This window comes from Dromiciops gliroides, chromosome 2 (assembly GCF_019393635.1).
Source record: "Dromiciops gliroides isolate mDroGli1 chromosome 2, mDroGli1.pri, whole genome shotgun sequence".
Lineage (NCBI taxonomy): Eukaryota > Metazoa > Chordata > Mammalia > Microbiotheria > Microbiotheriidae > Dromiciops > Dromiciops gliroides.
Window position 1 is genome coordinate 376,156,089 of NC_057862.1, and position 24,968 is coordinate 376,181,056.

At 38.2% G+C, this 24,968-nt stretch overlaps 1 protein-coding gene across 1 annotated transcript in view; it reads right to left on the reverse strand.

Moving 5' to 3' along the window:
* The window catches only part of TNC (tenascin C), a 115,778-nt gene that overhangs the window by 44,783 nt on the left and 46,027 nt on the right, over window positions 1-24,968 (reverse strand). Inside the window, 7 exon segments of the mRNA XM_043980625.1 lie at window positions 232-504; window positions 11,015-11,278; window positions 12,795-12,884; window positions 14,806-14,991; window positions 15,266-15,535; window positions 22,290-22,446; window positions 23,387-23,502. Coding sequence (XP_043836560.1) covers window positions 232-504; window positions 11,015-11,278; window positions 12,795-12,884; window positions 14,806-14,991; window positions 15,266-15,535; window positions 22,290-22,446; window positions 23,387-23,502 — 1,356 coding nt within the window.

Consider the following 24,968-nt stretch of genomic DNA (forward strand, 5'->3'; position numbering starts at 1 on the left):
TTTAGTACTATAACTCCCTCTTCAAAGAAGACAGTCAATTTTTGAGTGGTAAATGTTATTAGACCCCTAAGGAGTTGGGGATTGGTGAAGAAACCACATTTTCAATGCTGGTGCCTTCTGATCAACCTGAGTTCTTAGACAGAACTTAGTTCTTAGATGGAAGTTTCCAGAGATATACTTGTTGAAAAAGAGAAGGACTAGGTAGGTTGGGTTGGTAAGTGGATAAAGTACCTGTAGAAGTTTCAGCAGAAAGGGGGCTTGTTCTGTAGGCCTGAATCACCCCATAGATGGTGATTCTATAGGGGGTGCCAGCTTGGAGACCTGTGATATTCACAGCTCTCAGGCTGCCAGACACTGTGAGATTCTGAACCTCTTCCAACTTGTTAGCCTCCTGCACCTGAATGACAAAGTTGTCATAAGCCCCATCTGCTGCTGTCCAGTTGAGTTTGAGGGTATCCCAGCTAACATCTGTCACGGTAAGGTTTCCGAGTTCTGGTGCCTCCTCTGAGGAAGGACAGAAAGTCAGGTGGTTAAACAAATAAAAAGGCATTTTGAAGTAAGAAATCAGAAAACAGAAAACTATGGGTACTTTTCCTTATGACACTATTTCATCTATATGAATGCATTGATCAGCCAAGCCAAACTTTTCTGCCTATGTGCGTGATGTTTTTGTTTCTCTATGCCTTGCCCTGATTAGAAGGTAGAAAGGGAGGGGAATTAGATGTAATTGCTGATTTGGAATTGGGAACATGAGGATTTGAATGCTTCTTTTGTTAATGCTCATCCTATTTTTATATGAGTGTTGAAAATTTACAACATTTTCTAGGCATAACTCCCCTAAAGTCACAGTGCCTCATTGGTATGCAAGTGACTCTGGGTTTTCAAAGTCTGTGCCAAAGGAGCACAAGCTTGGCCAAGTCCTCTCAATTTTGAAGGCTTTAACTTGCTGGCTCACAGAGTCATATCGGTTCTTCAAGGTCCAGTTGAGGGAGGCTGATTCCCAGAAGCTTGGCCATTAACTTAGCCAGGATATTTTTTAGGTCATGGTGATTTAAAGAGATTTCTAATATGGCATAGTGGGGTTGCAACCTATTTTAAAGCAAGGATAACAATAACAACAACTAACATTTATATAGTGCTTAGTATGTGCCGAGCACTGTGCTTTGTGTTTTATAGTTATCTCATTTGATCTTCATAACGACCCTAGGAGGGAGGTACTATTGTTATGAGCCAAGAAGAGGTTAAGTCACTTGCCTAGAATAACACAGCTAGTAGGTTTCTGAGGCTGGATTTAATAGCTAGCATTTATATAACTTTTTAAAGTTTACCTAACCTTATCTATGTTATCTCATTTGATCCTCTCCACATCCCTGTGAGGTACCTGTTATTATTCATCTCCTTTTAGAGACAAAGAAACCTGCTGAAAGAGATTAAGTGATTTACCCAGTTACACAATTAGTAAGTGGTTGAGGCTGTGTTTGAACTCAGGTCTCCCTAATTCCAACTCCATTTCTCTAATCATTTTGAGTCTTAGCAGCTTCGGGAATACTGATAAAAAACAATGAATAAATCTTTTAAAATTTCAAGCATTATTCATCTAAAAGAGCAAAATTCCAGACTTTTTATGTTTTGACAAATGTCTTTTTCTCAACTCAAGAATGGGGCCCTTCCTATTTTGCCAGGAATTCAGTCTATTATATTTTCCTCTATATTTTGAAGCTATCAGACTTATGCATCTCTTTCTTTCCTTTCCAATCTCCCACAATGTCTCTATCTCATGTTGTCCCCTCTTCTGAGGGATTTTATAAGTGTCTGTGTTTCAGACAATTTTACAAGAACCATGCTGAGCTTGGACATTTGCTTCACATATCCATTCAGATGAGGGCTAAGCAAGTATCAGTTAGCAAGGTGAGGGAGGAAAGGGGACATTTATTGTTACAGAAAGACCAAAAAGGTCCCTTACTAGCTTGTAATAGGGTCTTAGGCACAGAAAAACAGCCTGTTTAGTGTATCTTGGTCTTAATGTTCCATTTTCATTTACCTGGGGGGACACAGAGGCAGGAAGTGTTATAAGACCTCATTAACTTGGAATCTACTAACAGAGTGATCATTTTCCCCAGACAGAGCTCGAGAGAATGTGCTACCTAGGAAGACAGTACTTGCTAAGGAAACTTATAATGGAAACAAGATTGGAGGAGGCATCTTTAAATAACCAAAAAGAATATTTTAAAAAATAGACCACCATACATTTTTTGAGGACCAACTTTTCAGCTAATTACAAATAAGTCTCTTCTACTTCAATAAACATTTATTAAGGCTCTGAGCCTTCAACAAGTTAAAACTACAATTTCAATTTAAGTGCCTACTTTGAAGTAAGTAAAGCAACCTTTCTATATTTTGTAGTTCTGGTTTTGATTTAACTGGGGATAAGGGGGATGGGTTGGGCAGAGGTCTTTGCTATGGTTAGATGAAACTAGCCAGCTCTTTATTACATTATCTCTTTCTATGCAAGGGCATGCATGCTTAATGTAGAACTATAATTCTACTCTCTCAAGTTTTTTTGACCTTCATCCTCCCTTCTTATCCCTAAAATATACAATGTAACTAACAACTCTCCAACAGTCTCTGTGCAGGAATGAACACTGATAATAATAACTGGCTTTTACATTGAAATTTAGTGTTTGTATTTTATCTACATTATCTCTTTTGAGGTAGATGCTATTATTATCTCCACTTAATAGGTGGGGAAACTGAAGCTATGAGACATTGTGTGATTTGCTCAAGGCCACATAGCTGGAAAGTGTCAGGCAGGATTCTTATCTCAGACTTTCTTGACTGCATGGACAGCACTCTATCCACTACACCACCTGGATGCATCATTATGAAATCTCCAGCAAAATGATGCCATTTAGTTTAAAAGGGAGAAAAAAGAGAGGAGAGATAGTGGTTCTTAAGTCTGCTTGGAGACCACTGGAATGTGCAGACTCTTGAGCTGCCACAGCCAGCAATGCTCACTTTATATAATATTTGTAATATGAAGTGTGTATTTTTGTCTCTTGGCTCTATGTCTCTCTATAATTCCACATTGCTTGCAATGTTGTAAGAAGGTCCCTGGGAAAAAATAAAAATCAGAGTATAGGGATGGCTCCATGCCCTAACCTTTCCTAATTTTAGTTTCCTTCTCACTCTCTTCCAATCTGTCCCCCAACTAAAATTAATCTCAGGAGTGAATGAAAAGCAGTGTGGAATAGATGGAAGAGCACTGGATTTAGATGTCAGAAGAACTGAGTTTAAAACTGTGCTTTGTTGGTTTCTGGCTCTTTGACTTTAGAAAACTCCCTAAACTTCCTGGACTTTAATTTCCTCATTTGGAAACTAAAGATGCTAGAGTAGACGATCTTATAGATCCCTGCCTTTTCTAAGGCCAATGAAGCAGCCATATCTTCCTTTAGGGTTAAGCCTTCTTTACCCTAACCACAGTGACCAAGTCATTTATGTATTTTTTATCTTCCCTAGATCCCAACATGAGATATGAGATAGTGGGTGTTTAATAAGTATTATTAGATGGCTAAAGGCAGTGTGGTCTCTTTCCTGGCAGTGTTTGCAGTTTAAGACTTAACTCTCAGTAATGGATTTGGTCCTGTTAAAGGAATTTTAGGTGTCAGATCATGGATATTATTTGAATAGATCTCATTGCTACTAAGCAGGCAAAATCTCAATAGAGAAGTAAGGCAGGGAAGTAGAACATTTCTATTCCTGATGGGTAATTTCTTTCTCACAATCACTTTTCCATACTCAAATTGCTTCATGTAGTCATGCCTAACTCTCCTTTTATCTCAATGAAAAGGTTATAAGAACTTATTCTTATGGTATAGCATACTCTAGTAGATGCTGTATTTCATGGGTTTGGGCACTCTTGCCACCAGGACATATCATTCCCTCTCCTTCTTAGTCTCTGTGATGCTCGACTATTTCCTTTCATAAATCCTCCAAAGAGCAGATCTACTCAATGTGCTAGAGTCTGTTGGTTGTTTTGGTATTTTGTGGTATCCACAAAATAATAAAAGCTTCCTTTTAGCATCAAAGCAGCTTTGATTTTGCTAAGATTATTCTGGTGAAGTTCAAGCTCTAACAGGTCTGACAAAGTTGAAATGGCTTTGAGTAAACCCTGTTTGCTATTGTGACTCAATCAATGTTTGCTATTCAGTAATTTTTGATTAATGATAGTAACATGATTTCCTTAAAGCTTGGGAACTTCTCTTTTTACATATAAATCAGTGGGGAGCAGAGATAGACCTTGACAAAACTAAGAGGTAGATGGGGAGATAGATAGAGATTGAGATGGAGAGATGAATAGAACCAAAGACAGAGACCGCAATAGAGAGACAGAAAGAAACAGACCAACAGTCAGAAAGATACATAGAGACAAAGAAATGAAGACAGACTGACAAAGAAATGGAGAAAAAGACTGAGGGACAAAGAAATAGAGAGAAAAAAACATAGAGAGAATTTAACCTATTAGTTATATTACCTGTCCTAAGAGCATTACATAAGTTTATGTTTAAATTCTATCCCTTTATTCCCCACAAATTGAGATATGTTTTGTTTTTGTTTTTGTTTTTTTTTGCTTTTGTTTTTGATTGTTTTGGCCACACATAGATTGTCTCAAAAGGAATTCCAGAAGGAAACCCCAAAGAAACCTGATGTGTAAAATGTGAAAATTGGACTACTTGATCTCCAGGTTCCCTTCCCATTCTAAATTTTATGGTTTTATATAAAATCATAATCCTTACCATTTTCAAAACAAAACAAAACAAAAATAATATATATGTATATGTACACATATACATATATATACATACATACACACACACCCCAAGAAGACAAAGACTGGAATAAATAAGTATTATAAAAAGTAATTTAGTATTAGAGAGAACTGGAATTTATCTGTGTTTGATGCCCTATCTGTTATTCTGTGCTTTCTCTGAAGTAGGCAATTTGTGCTTGACAATGACTTAACGGTTTGGAAACCACCTATCTTTGGCCTTTCAGAACCATAAAAATAGTCACAGAACTCATTCTTAGAAGAACTCCATTGCATAGCAGTCATGGTTCAAGAGGTATAAATGAGCAGGATGAGTGCTGGAAGGGCAGATAGAGCAAATGACAGAGGAATGGGTGAAAGGTACAGAATGGTAAATAAATATGTAGATAAAATGAAATGAATAAAAAGGAACTATGAAGAAGTAGTGGGGAAAAGGAGAAATGGCAAGATGGTTAATTTAAATAAAAGGGCAGATAACATTGAGGTAGCTAACAGAATGATGTCCAGCTCAATGATAATGAGCAACAGATAATATCCTGGATGGGGGAAAGACAAACATATCTGGAGTATCCACATTCCAATCATGAGTCACATATCTTTGGGCTTCCTACCCTCTGGGCAAAATGTTTCCATTGTGTGTGGTGTATGGTCCTTTGACAATGAACTGCTTGGCATTTCTCAATGAAAAGGGCCTTTCTTGAGAACTTCCCCAAAAGGTTTTTCTATAGCTTTGTATTACTTTATACTATAGACAATATGAGTTGGGGTGAGAGGTCTAAGTTCTATGATACTACATTTGCCCTTTGGGGAATCTATAGGCTTAATAGAACCATTCTTAAGAATTCTCCCTTAATTTTGAGAACTGATTTTCACTTTTTCCCCTCACCAATGGCTGGCTGGCTGGCTGGCTGGCTAGCTGAGGAGAATCAACTTTCTCTCGGCTAAAAAAGAAAGGATAGTATTCTTGCACTGTGAAGAATGAAGAATTTGAAAAATATAGAGGGACATGGAAATACCTGTGGGAAATGAGGCAAAGTATAATAAGCAGGACCAGGGAAACAATACGCACAATGACCACAATGATATGAATGGAAAAAACATCAATAATTACAAAAGGAAAACTGATGCTAAGTAATGGAAAGACCTGAACCTGGCCCTAAAAAAGAGATATGGGAATGCACCAATGCGCCTCCCCTCCTTTCTATGAAGAGATGGGGAGACTCCATTTCCCTGGGTGGCTCAGCAACTAGAGCACTAAGCTTGGAATCACAAAGACTCATCCTCATAAGATCAAATCTGGCCTCAGACATTTACTAGCTAGTAGTGTGACTCTGGGTAAGTCACTTAACCCTGTTTGCCTCAGTTTCCTCATCTGTAAAGTGAGCCAGAAAAGGAAATGGTAAATCACTCCAGTATCTTTGCCAAGAAAACCTAAAAATAGGGTCATGGAGACTCAGACACAACTGACCAACAACACAAACTCCATTTCCCAAATTTGCTTTGTATAAATTTTATATTGACTTCTGGGTGCATGGTTTATTTTCTTCTAGCAGAATGTCAGCTTCTTGAGGACTGAGATCCCAGCACCTAGCACAGTGTCTGGCACATAGTAGGCCCTTACTAAATGCTTGCTAAATTGAAATTGATCAGGCATGCCCAGGGAAGGAGGTCCTCTGACCCATGCTTCCTTTGTCAGAATGATGGTTTACTATTGGTTTTAGAGCTCGTGGATTAGCCAAACCAGACCGTCTTGAAGTAATCATCTTCTCATCAAACTGACAAAACTATTCAAAGTGACATGGATAGGTGTGTTATTTCTCAGCTTAGAAGACTGTTACCCCAGGACACTGGGATCAGGAGAAACAATTCTACTCCCAAGGTATTCCTATTCAGCTACTGATTATTTACTTTTTTGGGTAAAATTATCCAAATCTTTTGATATTTTATTTCTTTCTACATAACAATAAAAATGATAATAATCATTATTATTAACCTTTCTATGGAGCTTAAAGGGTTGCCAAATACTTTACAAATCCCCCTTCTCCCCAATCTGAGTCTCACAATAATCCTATGAAGTAAATAATACTGCTATGATTCTCATTTTGCAACTGAGGAAACTGAGGCTCAATGAGGTAAAATATTTTGCCTAAGGTCACACAGCCACTAAGTAAGTGATGGAGGTGGGAAGGAAACTCTGGACTGTAAGTCCAGCACTCCTTCTATGGCTGTGCCATGCTATCTTTATCATTTCTTGTCTTTCTCTTTTTCTTTCCTCACTTCCTTTTTCCTTTTCTGGACTTATCCCTTTATTTCTCCCCACCTTTCTAATTCTTTCACCTTTATCCTCCTGTAAGCTTTTATAGGCTAGGGAATACACACTCTTTTACTTTTGTGTCTGCCATAGAACCTTGTCTGTATTCAAGAAATATTTATTGACTTCTGCCCATGTCTCAGCCGCTCTCCTGAACACCTTAAGCCTACCAGCTGGGTAACAAGAAGCTCATATCAGGTCAGACACCTTGTCTCCTTTTCAGCAAGTCTGTTAAAAGGCCTGGGAGGAAATGGGGTTGAAAAACTATTGACTAAAATGGAATTTGGAGTTCTCTGGAGGTTTCCATTATTCAGACTTATAGAAAACTAAATCAGCTTTTTAATAGGTTTCCAAAGGGAAAAAGTGAATGCCGTGGATTATTATGTTTCTTCTTTTCTCTTTTTGAGGAAGGTTCATTGATCAGTGAAATCATAGCCCAAATCCTTAGCAGTGTGCTCTGAAAGGAAGGGAGGACGGGGTGGTAGAAAAGGATCTTAGCCAAAACTTCTATCATACTCTAAATAATGGAAAGCTATCTGTTATAGAAGCCCGAATTTAAGAGGTCAAGTGGCCGAGAAATTAAGTTCAGGAAGGAGCATTCCAGTTGTGAAAGGGACTTGAACTTTCCTTCTACCCTGAAGGATGATCAATTAATACATCAAAATAGACATCTTGATTTCTTTTAAACAAATAATGAGGAAGTATTGTGTGAATAAAAGCACTACATTCAAACAGTGCCCTCAGGATTTTAAAAAGCTGGCTAAGAGTAAGAGTAGCAGTAGGAAATAAATATAGAATGACTTCAAGCATAGATCTTGTGTTCCTATTTAATAGGTTTCTTCTCCTGGCTCTGTTGAAGTCTAGGGTCTTCTCCAGTGGAGAGAGAGATCTGATGTTACTTAATATTTTTGCACAGCCAGTCAGTCAGCATTTATTAATTTGTCAAGCACTGTGCTAAGTACTGATGACCCAAAGAAAGCATTAAAAAAATCCCTGCTCTCAAGGAATTTACAGTCTAATGAGAGACGGAGGATAAGCACCCCCCCCCAAAGAGATATAGAGGATAAATTGGGGGTAATCTCAGAGGGAAGTAACTAATATTAAGGAGGATGGAAAGGGTGGTTGCAGAAGGTGGATTTTCAGCTGAGACTTAAAGGAAACCAGGGAAGCTATGAGACAGAAATGAGGACAGAGAATGTACCAGGCATGGGGGGCAGTCAGAGAAAATGCTCAGAGTTGGAACATGGAGTGATTTGTGAGAGGAATAGCAAGGAGACCAGGGTCACTGACTCACAGAGTATGTGGATTGGAGTGGGGTAGACTGGAAGAAGAAGGGAGAAAGAAGACTGGAAATGTAGGAAGGGACCAGGGAAGACAACAAGCCTAGAGAGATTTACATTCTCTCTACCCCCCCTCCCTCCTCACCCCTCTTCCTTCTGTTCCTCTTTCCTTTTCTCTCCCCACCCCTGTCTCTGTCTCTGTCTCTCTGTCTCTCTCTCTCTCTCTCTCTCTCTCACACACACACACACACACACACACACACACACACACACACACACACACACACACGCAGAAATTGTCAAAGTAAAGGAGGAAAATAACAATGCAGATTTGAAGTGTGTGTATGACTAATTTAATTTTTGGGTTCTCCCTATTTCAAATGAGGCTCAATGTCTCTGAGTTGAAGTCTTTTAGTCTTTACTATATTTAAATTGTTCCCTGGCTTTAAGCCTGAAAGGAGGGACTTTCAAGACTATTGATTCATAGAATCAAGATTTAGAGCTAGTAGGGACCTCAGAGATCATCTAGTTCAAATGAAATTATACATGTAAAGTGTTTTGCAAATCTTAAGCACTCTATCAGCACCAGTCATCATTATTATTGAACCTTGATTTTTTTTTCTTTTTCTTTTGTGGGGCAATGAGGATTAAGTGACTTGCCCAGGGTCACACAGTTAATAAGTGGTAAGTGTCTGAAGCCAGATTTGAATTTAGGTCCTCCTGAATCCAGGGATGGTGCTTTATCCACTGCACCACCTGGCTGCCCCACAGTTACTATTATTTATAGATGAGGAAACTGAGGCCCAGGGAAAGTGCATGAATTGTCCAAGGTCACATGGGTAGGAAACCTGAGAGATGAGTTTTGAACCCAAGTCCTCTGATTCCAAAGCCAATGCTATTTTCACTATGTCCATGTCATTTTACAGAAGTGGCAAGGAAAATTACCCTGGATCACTGAAGTAGCAAAGCATCAGGACTGGAATTTGGATCCAGGTCCTCATACTCCAGAGACTATGTTCATTCCATTACACTAAACTGTCTTCCCTTTATTATCCTTCTTTGCATATAAATGACCCTTGAAAAAGATCTTGAAACTCCCACAGGCCAAACTATACTTAGAAAGCAATTCCAGACATTGCTCCGTAGATAAGTAAGTCGGATGTTAGCCCAAGAGCACTAAAAGACACCACATGTTCAGTGTAATTTACATAAATCTGTCAGTAGTCTCCTTCAGATCTAGCCACCTGCCCATCCTCGCTTTTGGATACTTCAAACCCTCTCTGTCATTTAAGAATGCACTCAAGTTCCGTCTCTTACAAGGAACCTTCTCTGATTTCCTTCATGCCCTCTGATTTTCTTCTATTGGATCATAGAATAATAGAATATAGAGCAGGAAGGGACGTCAGAAATTATCTAAGTATGGCTGCATTCCCTGTCCCTTATTTTAGAGATGCAGACACTATGGAGCAGATAGGCAGAAATGGCTTGCCTAGAGTCATATAGGTAGCAACCAGCAGAGCTTAACTATGAGCCCAGGTCTTCCAACACCAAATCCAGTGCCCCTTGTATAGTACTATGCTTCTTGATTTTCTGTAGGCTTATTTGCACCAAATATTTTGCCTTTGGCAATGCCCTATCTTATGTTGTAGTCAAGAAATGCTAAATAAGTGCTGTGTGTTTCTCTTGCTACCTCAGCGGGGCTATAAGTTGAAAGTCCAGGGACCAAATGACTAATTGATCACCTATTATGCACCAGGCACTATCACACACACCTTCTGTCACAGTCTTTAGTCCATCATTAAATGCAAAGTGGGACCTCAGTAAGGCTAACCTGAATTATGTTAAAAATGAAAACCTATTATTATTAAAATTCTGAAGATAGTGGTATAGTTAGCTTGGGAGGAATATCTGTATTTTCCTGATAGAAATTGCTCAAGTCTCTTGTTTTTGTAATATAATATACTTCAATATTTTTGTCACTACTGGTGAAATATATCAGCAATAGCAGGGAGTAATGTGGTTCTGAAATGATTAGTCTAGAAAAAACTGGCCTCATCTTTTTAACCACTGAGGGAGGGATTAAAAAGGAAAGGAAGTTACAGAAGGCTCAGGATTGTATACATCTCTGCTATGATGATTGTGGAGAGAAGAAAGGAACCTGAAATGAGAATGAAGGCAGGAAAAAAAAGATATCCAAAAGATTACCACCAACCTCTTGGGCTTCCTTAAAAAGAGAGAGAATTTTAAAAGGCAATTAATATGTGGCTGCTGGGGAGAGGAAAGAAAAATGAGAAATCATTAGCTAGAAACTTTTGAAAATCACACATTAAAAACATAACATGAGGTAGTACATTTCCTGAGAAAGCAATAATTAATATAAAATGGTTCATTTAAATAGACATTTATGCCAAAGGAAAGAAAAAAAATCACATTGGGGGCACAGAATATGATTGGTTTGATCTCAGTAAAGATTGTGTAATGGAAAAGAAAAAAAAACCTTTTCAAATCTTTTAAATAAAATAGCAAATCCTCAGGCTCTTGGAGATGAGAGAGAATTTGTGTGAATGGAGACTTACATAGAACCTTGCTGTTACTTACCAGTTGAACCTTTCACACGGGCTGGCTTGCTCTTGTGCCGTCCTTTCTCAACCACAAGATGGATAGCATACTCAGTGCCAGGAACTAGACCACTCAAAACATAAGAGGTGGTGTCTGCTGGTAACTGGATTTCCTTCTGCTGGCCTGAGGAAGAGCTATAGGTCAGGCGGTATCGGTCAAACTTGGCTAGAGGTCGTCTCCAGAGCAGAGGCAAGGTGGTTTCTGTAGGCTCTGAAATCTGAAGGTCTTTTGGAGCATCCATATCTGTAGGAGAGTTGGAAGAGCACTAATCAAACCTTCTGTTATTGAGAAACAGCTCTGTGTTGAATCTATTTGCCACATCATCCACCGACTATTCCTCCCAATGTCCTCTGGATAGATGTACTAGGCTGGTAGTGAAATAGGAGAATCAACCAATCAATTAATCTCAAAACATTTATGTATGTTTTTCAGTCATATCTAACTCTTTGTGACTCCACTTGGATTTTCTTGGCAAAGATACTAGAGTGGATTGAAATTTCCTTCTCCTGTTCATTTTTTTTTTTTTTTTTTTGGTGAGGCAATTGGGATTAAGTGACTTGCCCAGGGTCACACAGCTAGTAAGTGTCAGGTGGGATTTGAACTCAGGTCCTCCTAGATCCAGGGCCAGTACTCTATTTACTGCACCACCTAGCTGCCCCACCAGTTCATTTTACAGATGAGAAAACTGAGGCAAAGAGGGTTAAGTAACTTGCCCCGAGTCACACAGCTAGTAAGTGTCTAAGGCCAGATTTGAACTTCAACAAGATGAGTCTTTCTGACTTCAGGCCCAATGATCTATCCATTGTACCTCCTAGCTGGCCCAAAACATTTATTATGGACATACTATGCAGCAGCCTTTGTACTGATATTTGTTAAGTGCTTACTATATGTTAGGAATCATGCTGATATTTCTTAAGTCCCTACTAAGTGCTAAGCACCATTATTGACATTTCTAAAGTACCTACTGCTGCTAGTCATTGTGTTAGGTGCTGGGCATACAAGCACAAAAAAACAAGGATAATCTTGTAATGAATTTACATTCTAATGGGGAAGGAATTGTCTTATTCAGATTAAAGATACACAGGGGAAAAAAAAAAACAGGGCAACAAAGTGACTTGTCTCAAATAGTCAGGTAGTAATCCACTTAGGGAAAGATCATCATTTTAAAAATAGAAACAATATAAATGTGAACTGTCATGTCATCATTTCATAGTGGAAATAGACCTCCACTGGAGTTGGGTTTTTTTTTTTTTTTTGGTGTCTCCTTGGGGTGTGAAGGTGATCCTGTGCACTCAAAGGCTTTGCCAGCAGAGACAAGCTTGGGCTGATCCTCCCAAATTGGATAGTTTCTAAGGATCAGCCTCAGGAGGGGCTCTCTCTGTTGTCCAGGGACTTTCCTAGCTAAGTGTGAACCAGAGGGCTGGCTACCACATGATTTATTTTGTTGGAAGACAGTGATGAAAAGCAAATTAATTTTTTTTACTAGAGTAAAGTGTTTTCCACTTGGAGGGGATTGAATGTGTGTATCTATGGAGGGAGTATTACTGGACCTGCAGTTACAAGGTTTCTCTTTGAGTCATGACAGTGCCACTTACTGGATGCCAGGCCTTGGGAAAACTCTTCACCTCTCAGGGAATGTCTACTCATGTCTAAATTAGGGATTAGAATACCTGCACTCCACAGAGTGGTTTGGAGGAAAGTACTTACTAAAGCCTAAAGGGTTATAGAACTATGGGTTATTATTGCCATCCCTCCTTACCTGTGGCAGCATTGATGGTAGCAGGATTGCTTTCCTTATCGTCCTTCACTGCTGATACTCCAATGCCATATTCAGTACCAGGTCTCAGACCTGAAAGAGAAAGGAGAGATGCAAATCAGCCTGAGGTTAGGGAAAGCATTCAGAAGGAAGATTAAGGAGCCCTGAGCAGGCCTTGAATTCACTGAAGTGTTATATACATGGCTCATAGTGGCACAGACAGGACCTTGATTCTCTATACCAGTATAGCATGAGCTTCATGCAGGCCTATGGGGGGGGGGGGTTAGAGGATCATAGTAATGCCTGATCCTGAAATGGAAAGGACCTCAGAGACCTTGTAGTCCAATCCTCACATTTTTATTTTTATGTTTTTCTGTGGGGCAATGAGGGTAAAGTGACTTGCCCAGGGTCACACAGCCAGTAAGTGTCAAGTGTCTGAGGCCATATTTTAACTCAGGTCCTCCTGAATCCAGAGCTGGTGCTTTATCCACTGTGCCACCTAGCTGCCCCCAAATCCTCACATTTTTAGATGAGGAAACTGAGGCCCAGGGAGATTATATGACTTTCCCAAGATCATGCAGGTAGTCTTTGACACATGGTATTTGAACCCAAGTTCTTCTGACTCCAGAGATAATGTTCCTTTTTTTAAAGCAATAAACATTTTTTATTTATAGTTCTGAGTTCCAATTTTTATCCCTCCTTCCCTCCCTCCCCTGGGCTGATAAGCAATCAGATATGGATTATACATGTACGATTATGTAAAACATTACCATATTATTCATTTTCTAAAAGAAAGTAAAAAATAGCATGTTTCATTCTGTGTTCCATCAATAGCAGTTCTTTCTTTGGAGGTAGATAGTATCCATAGTCCTTTGGGATTGTCTTGGATCATTGTATTATTGAGAATAGTTAAGTCATTCACAGTTCATCATCAAACAATATTACTTTCTCTGTGCACAATGTTCTCTTGATAATGTTCTTTAAATAGGACTTCATTAAGCTGGAAAGGCTTTGAGTCTGGGTACAGTGACAAGCAGTGAGTCTACTTTAACCACTCTGGCTCTGGTGTCCTCACCAAAGGCTTGCCCACCAAGTGATGGTTTCTTTTTCTGATTGCAAATCATACACTGAGACGTGGAGAGGATGTGATCTATACCTGGGGAGAGGACACCCTCACTGGGGATAATCACAGATCCTGGAGGTTGTTTTTCCTGGGAGATTTAACCATTTCCCAGCATCTATGATAATTAAGAAGTGTCTTAAATTCTGTTTTAAAAGGTAAAAAAAAAATTCTGTTTTAAAAGGCAGCTAGGTGGCACAGTGGATAAAGCACCAACCCTGGATTCAGGAGGACCTGAGTTCAAACCCGGCCTCAGACACTTGATACTTACTAGCTGTGTGACCCTGGGCAAGTCACTTAACCCTCATTGCCTGGCCAAAAAACAAAAACAAAACAAAAAAATTGTAAATGCCCATCTCCTAAGTAAATTTTGGTACATGAATGGGATGGAATGGCACTGTTGTAAGTAATGATGAATATGAAAAACAGAGAAACATTAAAAGACATATGAACTGATTCAGAGTGAAGTTAGCAGAATCAGGAAAATAATGTACCCAATGACTCTGACAATGCAAATAAAAAAAAAGAGATGAGAATGGACTTTCCTCCTTTGTATGAAGAGGAACACTGCCTTGATTTTTTGGTTAACTGTGCCCCCACACCCCTTTTTAAAATTCTTCATTTTGAGGGATTGGCCACTGAGTTATTGAGGAAGGATAGATGTGTTGGGTAATAAAAGTAATTTTCCAAAAAAAAAGCAATATTCATTAATTGTGATTTGTAGAGAGACTAACCCCCAGTTGAGTTGAGTGATCTTTATCACTTTAACTGCTTAAATCTCAGGTAACCAGAGACAACTATGACTCTACCAAATGCTAAGGAATAAAGCAACATAAACCATACTCCATCACCCGGCCAAGTTTCGACTCCCTTGAGGTAGGAGCTTCCTCTCACCTGTGAGTGTGGTTTTTGTCGTGGCCTGTTTGCTCTTGGGCACCTCAACCTCTGCATGATCTCCTCCAGAAATGGGGGCAAACTTGATCCGATAATTGTCAATGTTAGCTTTGCCATTCTTCCATTCTAAGGTAATGCTATTGTCAGTCTGAGAGATGCGTTTTAGATTCCTAGGGGCATCCAGGCCTGAGAAAGGGAAGGAGTTTTGTTATTAAAATGTAAATTAAAATGTCTTACCTCTAAGAAAATAACCTCTAACCCAACATATATTTTTTGGGTCCCTACTGCATTCAGTGCTGTGGTGAACATAATATTTGGTGAAAACATGGGCATTGACTTAATGAAATTTATAATCTAAGCTTTCTAACTCTATCTTAGCTTAAGAAAGCAATTTAATGTTGTTGATAGAAACTGAGGATCAATGGTCCAATCTGCTATTGTTGTGAGTGACTTCTGTTACCTGTTACAAAAGTTTCATTGACTGGGTTGCTTGACATGTCTCCTCTTCGAGAGATGAGGGACACCTCATATTTTGTATCAGGTTTTAGGTTTCCAATGGAGTACTGATTGTCATCATGAGTGAGATCAATGGTAGTTCTGTCACCTGGAGCACCTTTGATACCATATGAGAGTTCAATGCCGTCAATTTCAGCTAAGGGCTTAGACCAGCTGATTAGAGCAGTAGTGTCTGTGACGTCTTTTACATCTAGCTGGCTAGGAGCATCCAGACCTGAAGACACAGACAGAAATGTGATTAAAGGGTATCCATATCCAAGGATTATCAGTGGTGTAGAGACAGGGCAAGGTTCCACCATATTGGAAAAGGTGCAGGTAAAGCTCTGGTAACATACTGAGGCTCTTTTCCAAGAACCACCCTAATACATATGACAAGGCACACTAGCACTGGGTTTTTAACTGGTGTTTGGGGGAAGGGAAGATGTGGTAATAGATGAAACAGAAAAATGCAAATGAACTTCCATCCAATGAAGCCTCCCTTCCACTTCTACAGTGATTGTGACAGAATGATAGGACAGGGGATAGAAGTGTTAAGACTCTCATAGTTTTTAGACTGTTAATGAATAGTAATTTGGTTGTTAGTACCCTAATGTGTGAGATCCTTGTCCAAGGACCAACACATCATACTGCTTGAATTAGTGAATGTCTTGATATTTTGTTGTTGCTGTTTAGTCATTTGAGTCATGTCCAACTTTTCATGACCCCCATTGGGGGTTTTCTTGGCTAAAATATTGGAATGGTTTGCCATTTCCTTCTCCAGTTCATTTTACAGATGAGCAAACTGAAGCACACAGGCTTAAGTGAATAATTTCGGCTCACAAAGCTAATAAATACCTGAGCCTGGATTTGAACTCAGGTGTTCCTGTTCTGTTCACTATGTTCCTATGTTCTGTTCACTATGCCATCTGTCTTCCCTTTCTATAAACAAAATCAGAAGAATAGAAAAAGTTACAGCTAAATGAAAAGATGGGTCATCTTTTAAAAGGGATAAAAAAAGGAGTTGGCTGAGTGGGTTTATTGTATTCTCTGAAGTAATGAGAGGCATTATTTAATGGAAAATTTAGTTATCAAATTTTACAATACTAACGATAAATATTTGCAAAAAGACCATCAGAAAAGGCAATTTATGCATCAACTTTAGCTGTGAGGATAAAATGGTAAAGAAATTCTATGGAGAACTTGACAAAACCTAAAGCAATGTAACTATTCATAATAGTTGCTTTCATTACAATGGAGGAAATAAATAAACATAGGGAGAAATATAAAGGAAAGCTTCATTCAGGAATTAGAAATGAAAAAGGCCAAAAGCTTATAGATTACATAGAAGCCTCACATTTCTTTATTATAAACATTTTCTCTGGAAAAAAAAGAATTTGTAGGCATTGGATATGGCAAGCACACACACACACACACACACAAAAACCAGCAAAAGACTTATTGATATGGGTGTTATCTCTGAATCAACTGTGTACAATCTTGTTAGAACTAAGATAAAAAAGAAAAAAGAACTAAGATCAGAGTAGGTAAAAACAAGAATATATAATAGTTTTTAGAATATATATGAAATACAGTTGAAACACTTAACCCTGTGCTATTTAAGCAAGTAATTAAAACTCCTAAATCAGAAATGGACAATAGGCATACTATAAAACTCACTACAATAATTTTATCCAAAAGTTTAACCAAAGCAAATTAATTACTATGAGAAGTCCAAAAGAACCCAGAAAACACTTTAGTCAGCAAACATTTGATTTACTTTCCAAACAGAGAAATGATTGCCAAAAGGCAACACTGAATTAGAATATATACTAGTGTTTAAAATCTTACAAAGAAGGATGATTATGATCAGTATCACCTCATAAAAAAGAGAGAAATGGTGGAAGGTAAAACCAGTTTAAAGAAAGTTTAGCAAGATTTCCAATTAAGTGAAGTCATTCAGTGGACATTCAAAGATGAAAATGGAAGGAGGACCACAAAGAGGGAAATGAAATGGAAAGGATTTCAAACAAACATTTAAACAAACTGTTTATTATATCAAGTACAATGCTTGGCCCCTAACTTAACAATTTGTTCTGGAAGAAGTGGAAAATGGCAATATAGATAACCAAGATGGGAAAGGCAGTTGTATTGGACCAGATATGCAAAAAGAAGATTAATTCTGGAGGCAATACAATTGTGAAGATGCTGAGAGACCAGTATATGAGTATGAAGGAGGGGAAGATACCAAAGACTCTAGAAAATTTTTTTTACTTTTTTAATTCTTAAAAAAGGTGACAAAGAACATAAATATCTAACAACTGATATATCTATTGAGCATCTATACAAAATCTTTATGAAAGTCATCTCTACATGAATCAAGTACATCTTAGATGAGAGTATTAATAAAAAACAGGTGTTTTGGTATTTTGAGTTTTGTTTTTCAAATGATAGACTTTATCTTTACAATTTCACAATTAACTGAAAAAATGCAGAGAGTTTAAGATGCTGTTGTAATGATTGCTTGTTGGTTTTATATACACACACACAAACACACACACACACACACGCACATATTATGATTTAGTAGAACAAAACACCACCTTATTAGACCTTCTACAATGTTTCTTCCTATCTATACATAAAGATCATTCAAGATTTCTTGGAAGATATAACAATAGAATTAACCCTGTTAAATAATCTTCTGATAAGAAACACTGGGCAATCCAAATGTATTTGTCTCTGTGGTGGGGGAAATAGAGCTCAGAGTTCAGGTCAAAGAGGGAATCCTTGTGGATGGTGAAGTTTTCTAAATTTATTGATGACATTGTGCATAAGGCATCAAACCCCAGATACTGCTGAGCCTCCTGTAAGAGATCTATAATCCCTCAAAGCAGTCTGGCCAAGTGGATGAAAAGGATGTCTGTTTCCAATATTTCAATGTACAATTGGATGGAGACTCTGTAGAGCCTGTACAACAGTATGTTATTCTGGGACAGATGGTATATATGGACAACAAGTTGGGCCCAGTGCTAGATAAGAGAACTAGAATACATGGATTTGCTGTAAGGAAGAGGCAAAACTCTTTTACTCACTCTAAATTTCTCATGAAAGCAAAAAGTCTATTTCCTACAAAAACCTAATTTTCCACCTAAACTGCTATGACAGAAATATAATTGCCTCTAGAGAGCTAAAGGTGAGAAGGTGATAGAGAGAGCTATGGTGGATATAAACCAGGCTGCAACATGAGACCAGTGAAGAACTCTGAAGAAGAACAGAAGTATAAGATGACATCAAGCAAGGGAAAATGGCCTGGTCATGTGGCAAGATTGAGGGATGATAAGAGTCAGAGGTGCTGGTGGCACAGTGGATAGAGTGTTGGGCCTAGAATCAGAAAGAACTAAATGAAAATCTTGGGGAAATTTAGAATTGATGAGATCACATATCTATTTGAATATTTGAGCAGTATAAATGCAGTGTGGGAAGAGTCCTTAGAGGTCATTTAGCTCAATCCCTTCATTTTGCACATGGGGAAACTAAAGCTTGAGGAAGTTCATTGATTTGTCCAAGGCCATACAAGTATTAAGGGCTATACCTGGGATTGTAGCCATGGCCTATAAAGAGGCTTGGAGACATTGGGTTTCATTTTCTCCAATGGCCAGCTCACTATGCTGTTTATAATTAACTATCTCTGACACAGAAAACTAAAATAAATATGGTACATTCCTTTACTACAGTACCCCAATGACTCTCAAAGAAATGGCTTCATTTATAAGCAAAATATGAATTAGGTAATGATTGGAAATAGATTTTTCAGAATAGGAAATTAGAGACTGAATGAGAGGTAAAGAGACTAGCTGATTGTGATGATGGGCATATTCTGTATTTCTAAAATTTAGGTGTGTTCAGATAGGCACAATTCAGAATTGATGATTTCTTAAAAGACATTGCAAAATTTAGTTAAAAATCAGTTAAAATCATCTGTTTTATTTTGAAATTCTAGATAGGTTACGATGAACAAGCCAATTCCACTTTGTGAGCCATAGTTTTCTTCTCTATTAAATAGAGATAATGATAAAAGTTAAGAAAATGTGTTGTCAATAATTTGACTTTCTAAGAATCCTTTTTATTCTTTCCAATTTTAGGATATGTGCTGCCAAAGTGAGCATGAATCCTTTTTATTCTTTTTTTTTTTGAAGGAAATTCAGAGAGTCACAGACTAGCGGGATAACTTTTTATTTTATTTTATTTTTATTTTTTAGTGAGGCAATTGGGGTTAAGTGACTTGCCCAGGGTCACACAGCTAGTAAGTGTGAAGTGTCTGAGGCCAGATTTGAACTCAGGTACTCCTGACTCCAGGCACAGTGCTCTATCCACTGATCCACCTAGCTGCCCCAATCCTTTTTATTCTTAAGAGTTGGGGGGGAAATGCTGGATTTGTAATCAGAAAATTTGGATTCTAATCCTATCTTTGCTTCTTAGTACCTGTGTGACCTTGTACAAATCACTTAAATTTCTGGGGAATTTGTTTTTAAAATATGTAAAATGAGAGGGCCAAACCTTTAAGGTCCCTTCCAGCCAGGCTGTACTAGAGCCACCTCCTATTTACTTGGCTTTCAAGAGCTGATTGTTAAATTTTCAGTGTAAGTATTTACACCTCAGAAATTAGCGAATACCATATGCTAGGGCTTGGTTTATAATTTTTTATTGTTTTCTAGATTCAAGAACGTGATGGAGAAAATGGTAATAACGCAGATCACATTTAAAAGTGTGTCCTGTGTACATTCAGAGAGCTGGTTGTTAAAAATGTATCAGCATACATCATTGCTTCTGGCTTCTAAATCTATTACCTTGTGAGCAACAAAGTTCATAACGCTTGCAGTAATACTTTGGGTGAGATAAGGAGGTAGAGTGGATGTGACCCCTGAGCCACACAGTTTACAAAATGGGTTAGAACTTAGACTGTATGTTAGTGGGGTAAGCCCGGAGTCACTGAGGGTAGGTGACTGACTCATTGTTATACAGTGAGAAGGAGGTTGACTTAAAAACTGAAATACATGCACTCCCCAAATTTGGGCTTAGAAAGCTATAGGGTTCCCTGAAATGACATCATTCTATTTTCAGGGAAACTTCCCTGGAGCTGGGCAAGTATTGGGATGATTTTTCCTGTTAGTACCTGCCCTTTACCTACCACATGTAGATATTGTCAGAAAGGAGGAGAAAACCCTTGATTATTCAGAACACAAGTGTATTGATTTGCTCTGAGCTAGGCCAAATGGGGTGATATCAAATAGAAGCTGTTCTTTCTTGGCAGTCAACAGTACAAGCCTTTGCAACTACTCCCTGTTAATGAAATTCAATAGACTAGTGTTTAGTTTATATGTTAGATGCAGGGTTTGTTCAGGTCAGTAGCTGCACAAGGTGTGCTGAATGATATCCCAGGAAAAGTGTATATGTGTGTGTGTATAATATAGACATATATGTGTGTATACATATTTGTATATATATATACATATATGCACATGCATGTATTAGCTAATATTTATTTAGCATTTTAAGATTTGCAAATATATTCTCCTAGTTGATATTTACAATAACTTTATGAGGTAGGTACTATTATTATCCCCACTTTACAAATGAGGAAACTGAAGTTTATATAGCTTAAATAACCTGTCCAAAATTATAAAACTAGTAATTATATAATGAAGGATTTGAACTTAGATCTTCCTAAGTCCTGGTCCAGCACTCTATCCAGGGTGCCATATAGCTGCCTTAATTCCCCTGTTATGAAGATGGGCTGGTTGCTGGGGCTAAAAAATAAATTCCCTCATAGGTATTTTATGTTGATGAACCTCTCTGGACCTAGCTATAATGGTCATTAAATGAAAGATCTTTTCTGGGCCCAAATTTGCTGGGCCCAGTCTTTCTAAATTTGTAGGACTCTTCCAGAGTTTAGGCCAAACCAGGGTCCTCTCTATGTTATCTTGAGGCATCAGAAGATGACCTTATTAATTGATTATTTTCGTGGGGCAATGAGGATTAAGTGACTTGTCCAGGGTCACACAGCTAGTAAGAGTCAAGTGGCTGAGGCTGGATTCAAACTCAGGACCTCCTGAATCCAGGGCTGGCGCTCTATCTACTATGTCACCTAGCTACCCCCAGAAGATGACTTTAATAAATACACACACATACACACATGTATATGTGTGCATATAGTATATATATGAGTATATGTGTGTATATACACGCACATATGCAATATACATATACGTGTACATATGTAGTATATATTACATATACACACATGTTTATATATGAATGTGTTTTATATATATGTATAGTGTGTGTATGTGTGTGTGTGCATATATATGTATACCTATACCTATATCACTTCTTGGTTCACCACTATCAGATTCATTTCTATACAAACTATGAGATGTGCATTTCTATATAAATTGGAAGTGATGAATACTACTTAAGTTCTTGAACATTGAATTTGACTGAACTTCACCTCAAAGACATCCTGGTATAGTGGAAAGAGAACCAAATTGAGTGTTAAGAGACCTAGACTTTATCCCTGGTTCTGACAATAACCGTGTACATTTGGTCAAATAAGTCTGGGCACATCTTTCAGTGACGGGTTTAGATTAGATGATCTCTAAGATCTCTTCTAGCTGTGACACTCTATGGTTTACTTAGGGATCTGTAGAAGCCCTTCAGCTAAGGTTGTGTGACCAGGCCTGTCAAGTATACCCTAAACAGGTAAGTGTTTTTAGAATGAGGTGTTTAGGGGATGCCCTGGAACCATCTGAGAATTCTCTCCCTTGGAAATCCCTATTATCCCATTTGATATGCCTCCTAACTATTTCCAGGGCCTGATTATCATAAGATTCTTGTATATGGCCTTCTCATCATCATAGATTTCCATTAGCAGTTGGTGCCTGCTAGAGTTTATCATGAAGGATATTATGAGTACTAAGAATAATACTCACGTGTGGTTGTTATTTTCTTCAGGCCAGGGCCACGTGTGTTGTTTTTCACAATATGCAGAGATATCTCGTACTCCTGTCCTGGAGCCAGGCCAGTCTGTTTGTAAGTTGTTTCTGGCCTCCTCAAGCTTTTGGTGATTTCTTCTCCATCATCTTTATTCTGAAAATCAAAAAAGAACTTGGTGACAAGTGTGATAACATAAAGTTACATTTGAATATACTCCTCACTTCTGAAAAACAGTTTCTTATCCACCAGAATGAGGCAAAAATATGTGTCCTTCTTTTCCCTAGAGATGGATGCTTTAAATGAGACATTTGGGGAGTAACTGTCATTTGAAAAACATCACATTTCTTCTTTTCTTTGCAGGGCATATAATTCAGGCCTTTGGGATTTATGAAAGGCCAAGATATCATTATCCCCATGGTGATGCCTTCCATATGTTTATCCTCTCTTCATTTCCTATAGTCAGTCCCATAGAGCCAAATTCAACGTGAGGAAGACTCAATTCACTTATTTATTTTAACAGCAAAAGAGTACCCTCAAAATACACGGGATGTTAGTTTTTGCAGCCTTCTCCTTAAATTAAAAAACAAACGATTGAATGTGCCAGTTTTGCTCTTTCAAAATAAGGAAAATTTAACTAGATGATCTTTAAGGGCCAACCCAAGTCAGAGATTCTAAGTTCTGAAGGCCTTTCCAGTTTTGCCATTCTATGTTCCAGCAGCCTATCCCTTAAGGCAGTGCTATCAATTCCAAATAGAAACCGATCCCTGTGAGCAGCTTATTGACTTAGAAAACTACAAATTAGCATCATTTATATTATATTGTACTTTTATTTATTTTTTTATACATTTCACAATTACATTTTAATCTGGTTCTGTCTGCATTTGGGAGTTTTTCCAGCCCCTGTGGGCTTGGAGGTAGTGAGTTTGGCACCATCTGCTTTAAGGGTCCTTCCAGTTTTAACATTCTAGGTTTTGAAATTCTTTTCATCTCTAATGCTCTCTGGTTGTGTGACTGAGTTGTTAGTAAGTCTCTTTATCTGAATATTTTACAGACCCCTGGGAAGGTGAACTCTTGGCCATGCATACTCATTTACCATGTTGCGGAAGATAATTTCCCAGGTTTCAAAAGCAATGTCTAGAGGATCCCACTCCACTTCCACTGATGTCTCTTTGATAGCTTTGAATTTCAAGCCTTCTGGGGCAGGCAGGTCTGTTAGAAAGAGGGAAAATAAGCAAGTGATGATCCTTAGAAAAGTAAAATTAAGGTGAAAGATGGGAGAGATGATGAGCTCAAAGGCACCGGTGAAGGCTTCCATATATCTCTGATTTTACCAACCTCCCAAGCATAGTTGAATGCTGTCACCACTCCCAATACCTCTGGGAGATGATTGGTTATTAATTCTGTGTTGATATACAGTAATGCATTCCCCTTTCCAGCTACAGCATGCAGTTACCTGCCTCTAGAGTTTTCCAAATAAAGCCCTGACTGCATTTAGTATATGTTTATAATGTCTGAAAGAAATACTTAAACCACAAAAGCCTGCTTTTAAAACAGTTTTTAAAAAATGTTACCCAATTATCAGTCAATGAACTCCATTGTATGTGGCAAGAATGAAAAAGGCAAAGGAAAAGTGAATCATTGTTAACAAGGAGGATTTCCTTTATGAAAATACACAATCATCTATCTGAATGTTTCCAAAATCAGGCTGGTGCTTGTGTGTTTACACTAAGGCAATTGAGGAAAGAAATCCATTAGGCTTAGTTAATGATCATTTAAAACTTGCTATAGTTAAAGTTGAGGAGAAAAAGGCTCTGAATGGAGCTAGGTTATTGATTTGAAGCAGAATGGTAGAGTGGACAGAGCCTTGACTTCAGAGTCTTGAGACAGAGGTTTAAGACCCAGCTCTGATACTCTCTACCCTGGGCAAGTGACTTCACTGTATCTCTCTCCCTTCTTCCCTCAGCCTCGGTTTTCTCATTTAGAAAATAGAGATAATAAATACTTAGGCTGCCTACTCCATACGGTTGGGACAAGGAAAGTGCTTTGTAATCTTTAAAGAAGTACAGAAATTCTTATTAATGATTTCACAACCAACTCACTTCAAGGAGGCAGTGAAGGATGCTTACCTTTCTTGTAATTCATTCTCTTTTGAATTAGAAGTTGGTTTTGAGCTTGTTTCAGCATCTGAACCACAGCTTATCAGGCAGGCAAATAACTTTTCTTTTTCTTCCTTATTAGACCATTTTATTGCAAGATAGTGTGATTTAGTAGGAAGAGCACTAAAAGACCTGAGTTCTGGTCCTTGACTTGGATTAATTCACTTTTTAAATGGGGGTATTCGTACTTCTTTGCCTCAGGGTTATTGAAATCAAGAAATGAGTCTTGTCAAAGTGCTTTGTAGACTACTGAGCACTTTACAAATACAAGTTGATACTATTACTAGGAATGGGATGGGATTGGACCTGTGATTTTATTGGCATTTGAAACTTCTAATGAGGAGACTGCGTCTACCATTGTGGGTCAGTGTCATGTTTTCACTTCCCCTTAAAATGGTCGTGATTTCCTTCTCGGACTATCTCCACTTCATCTTGTATATATTTTGTTTATACACAGTTGTTTCCACACCGTTTCCCTTATTAGATTGCAAACTCTTTGAGGGCAAGGTCTGATTTTGC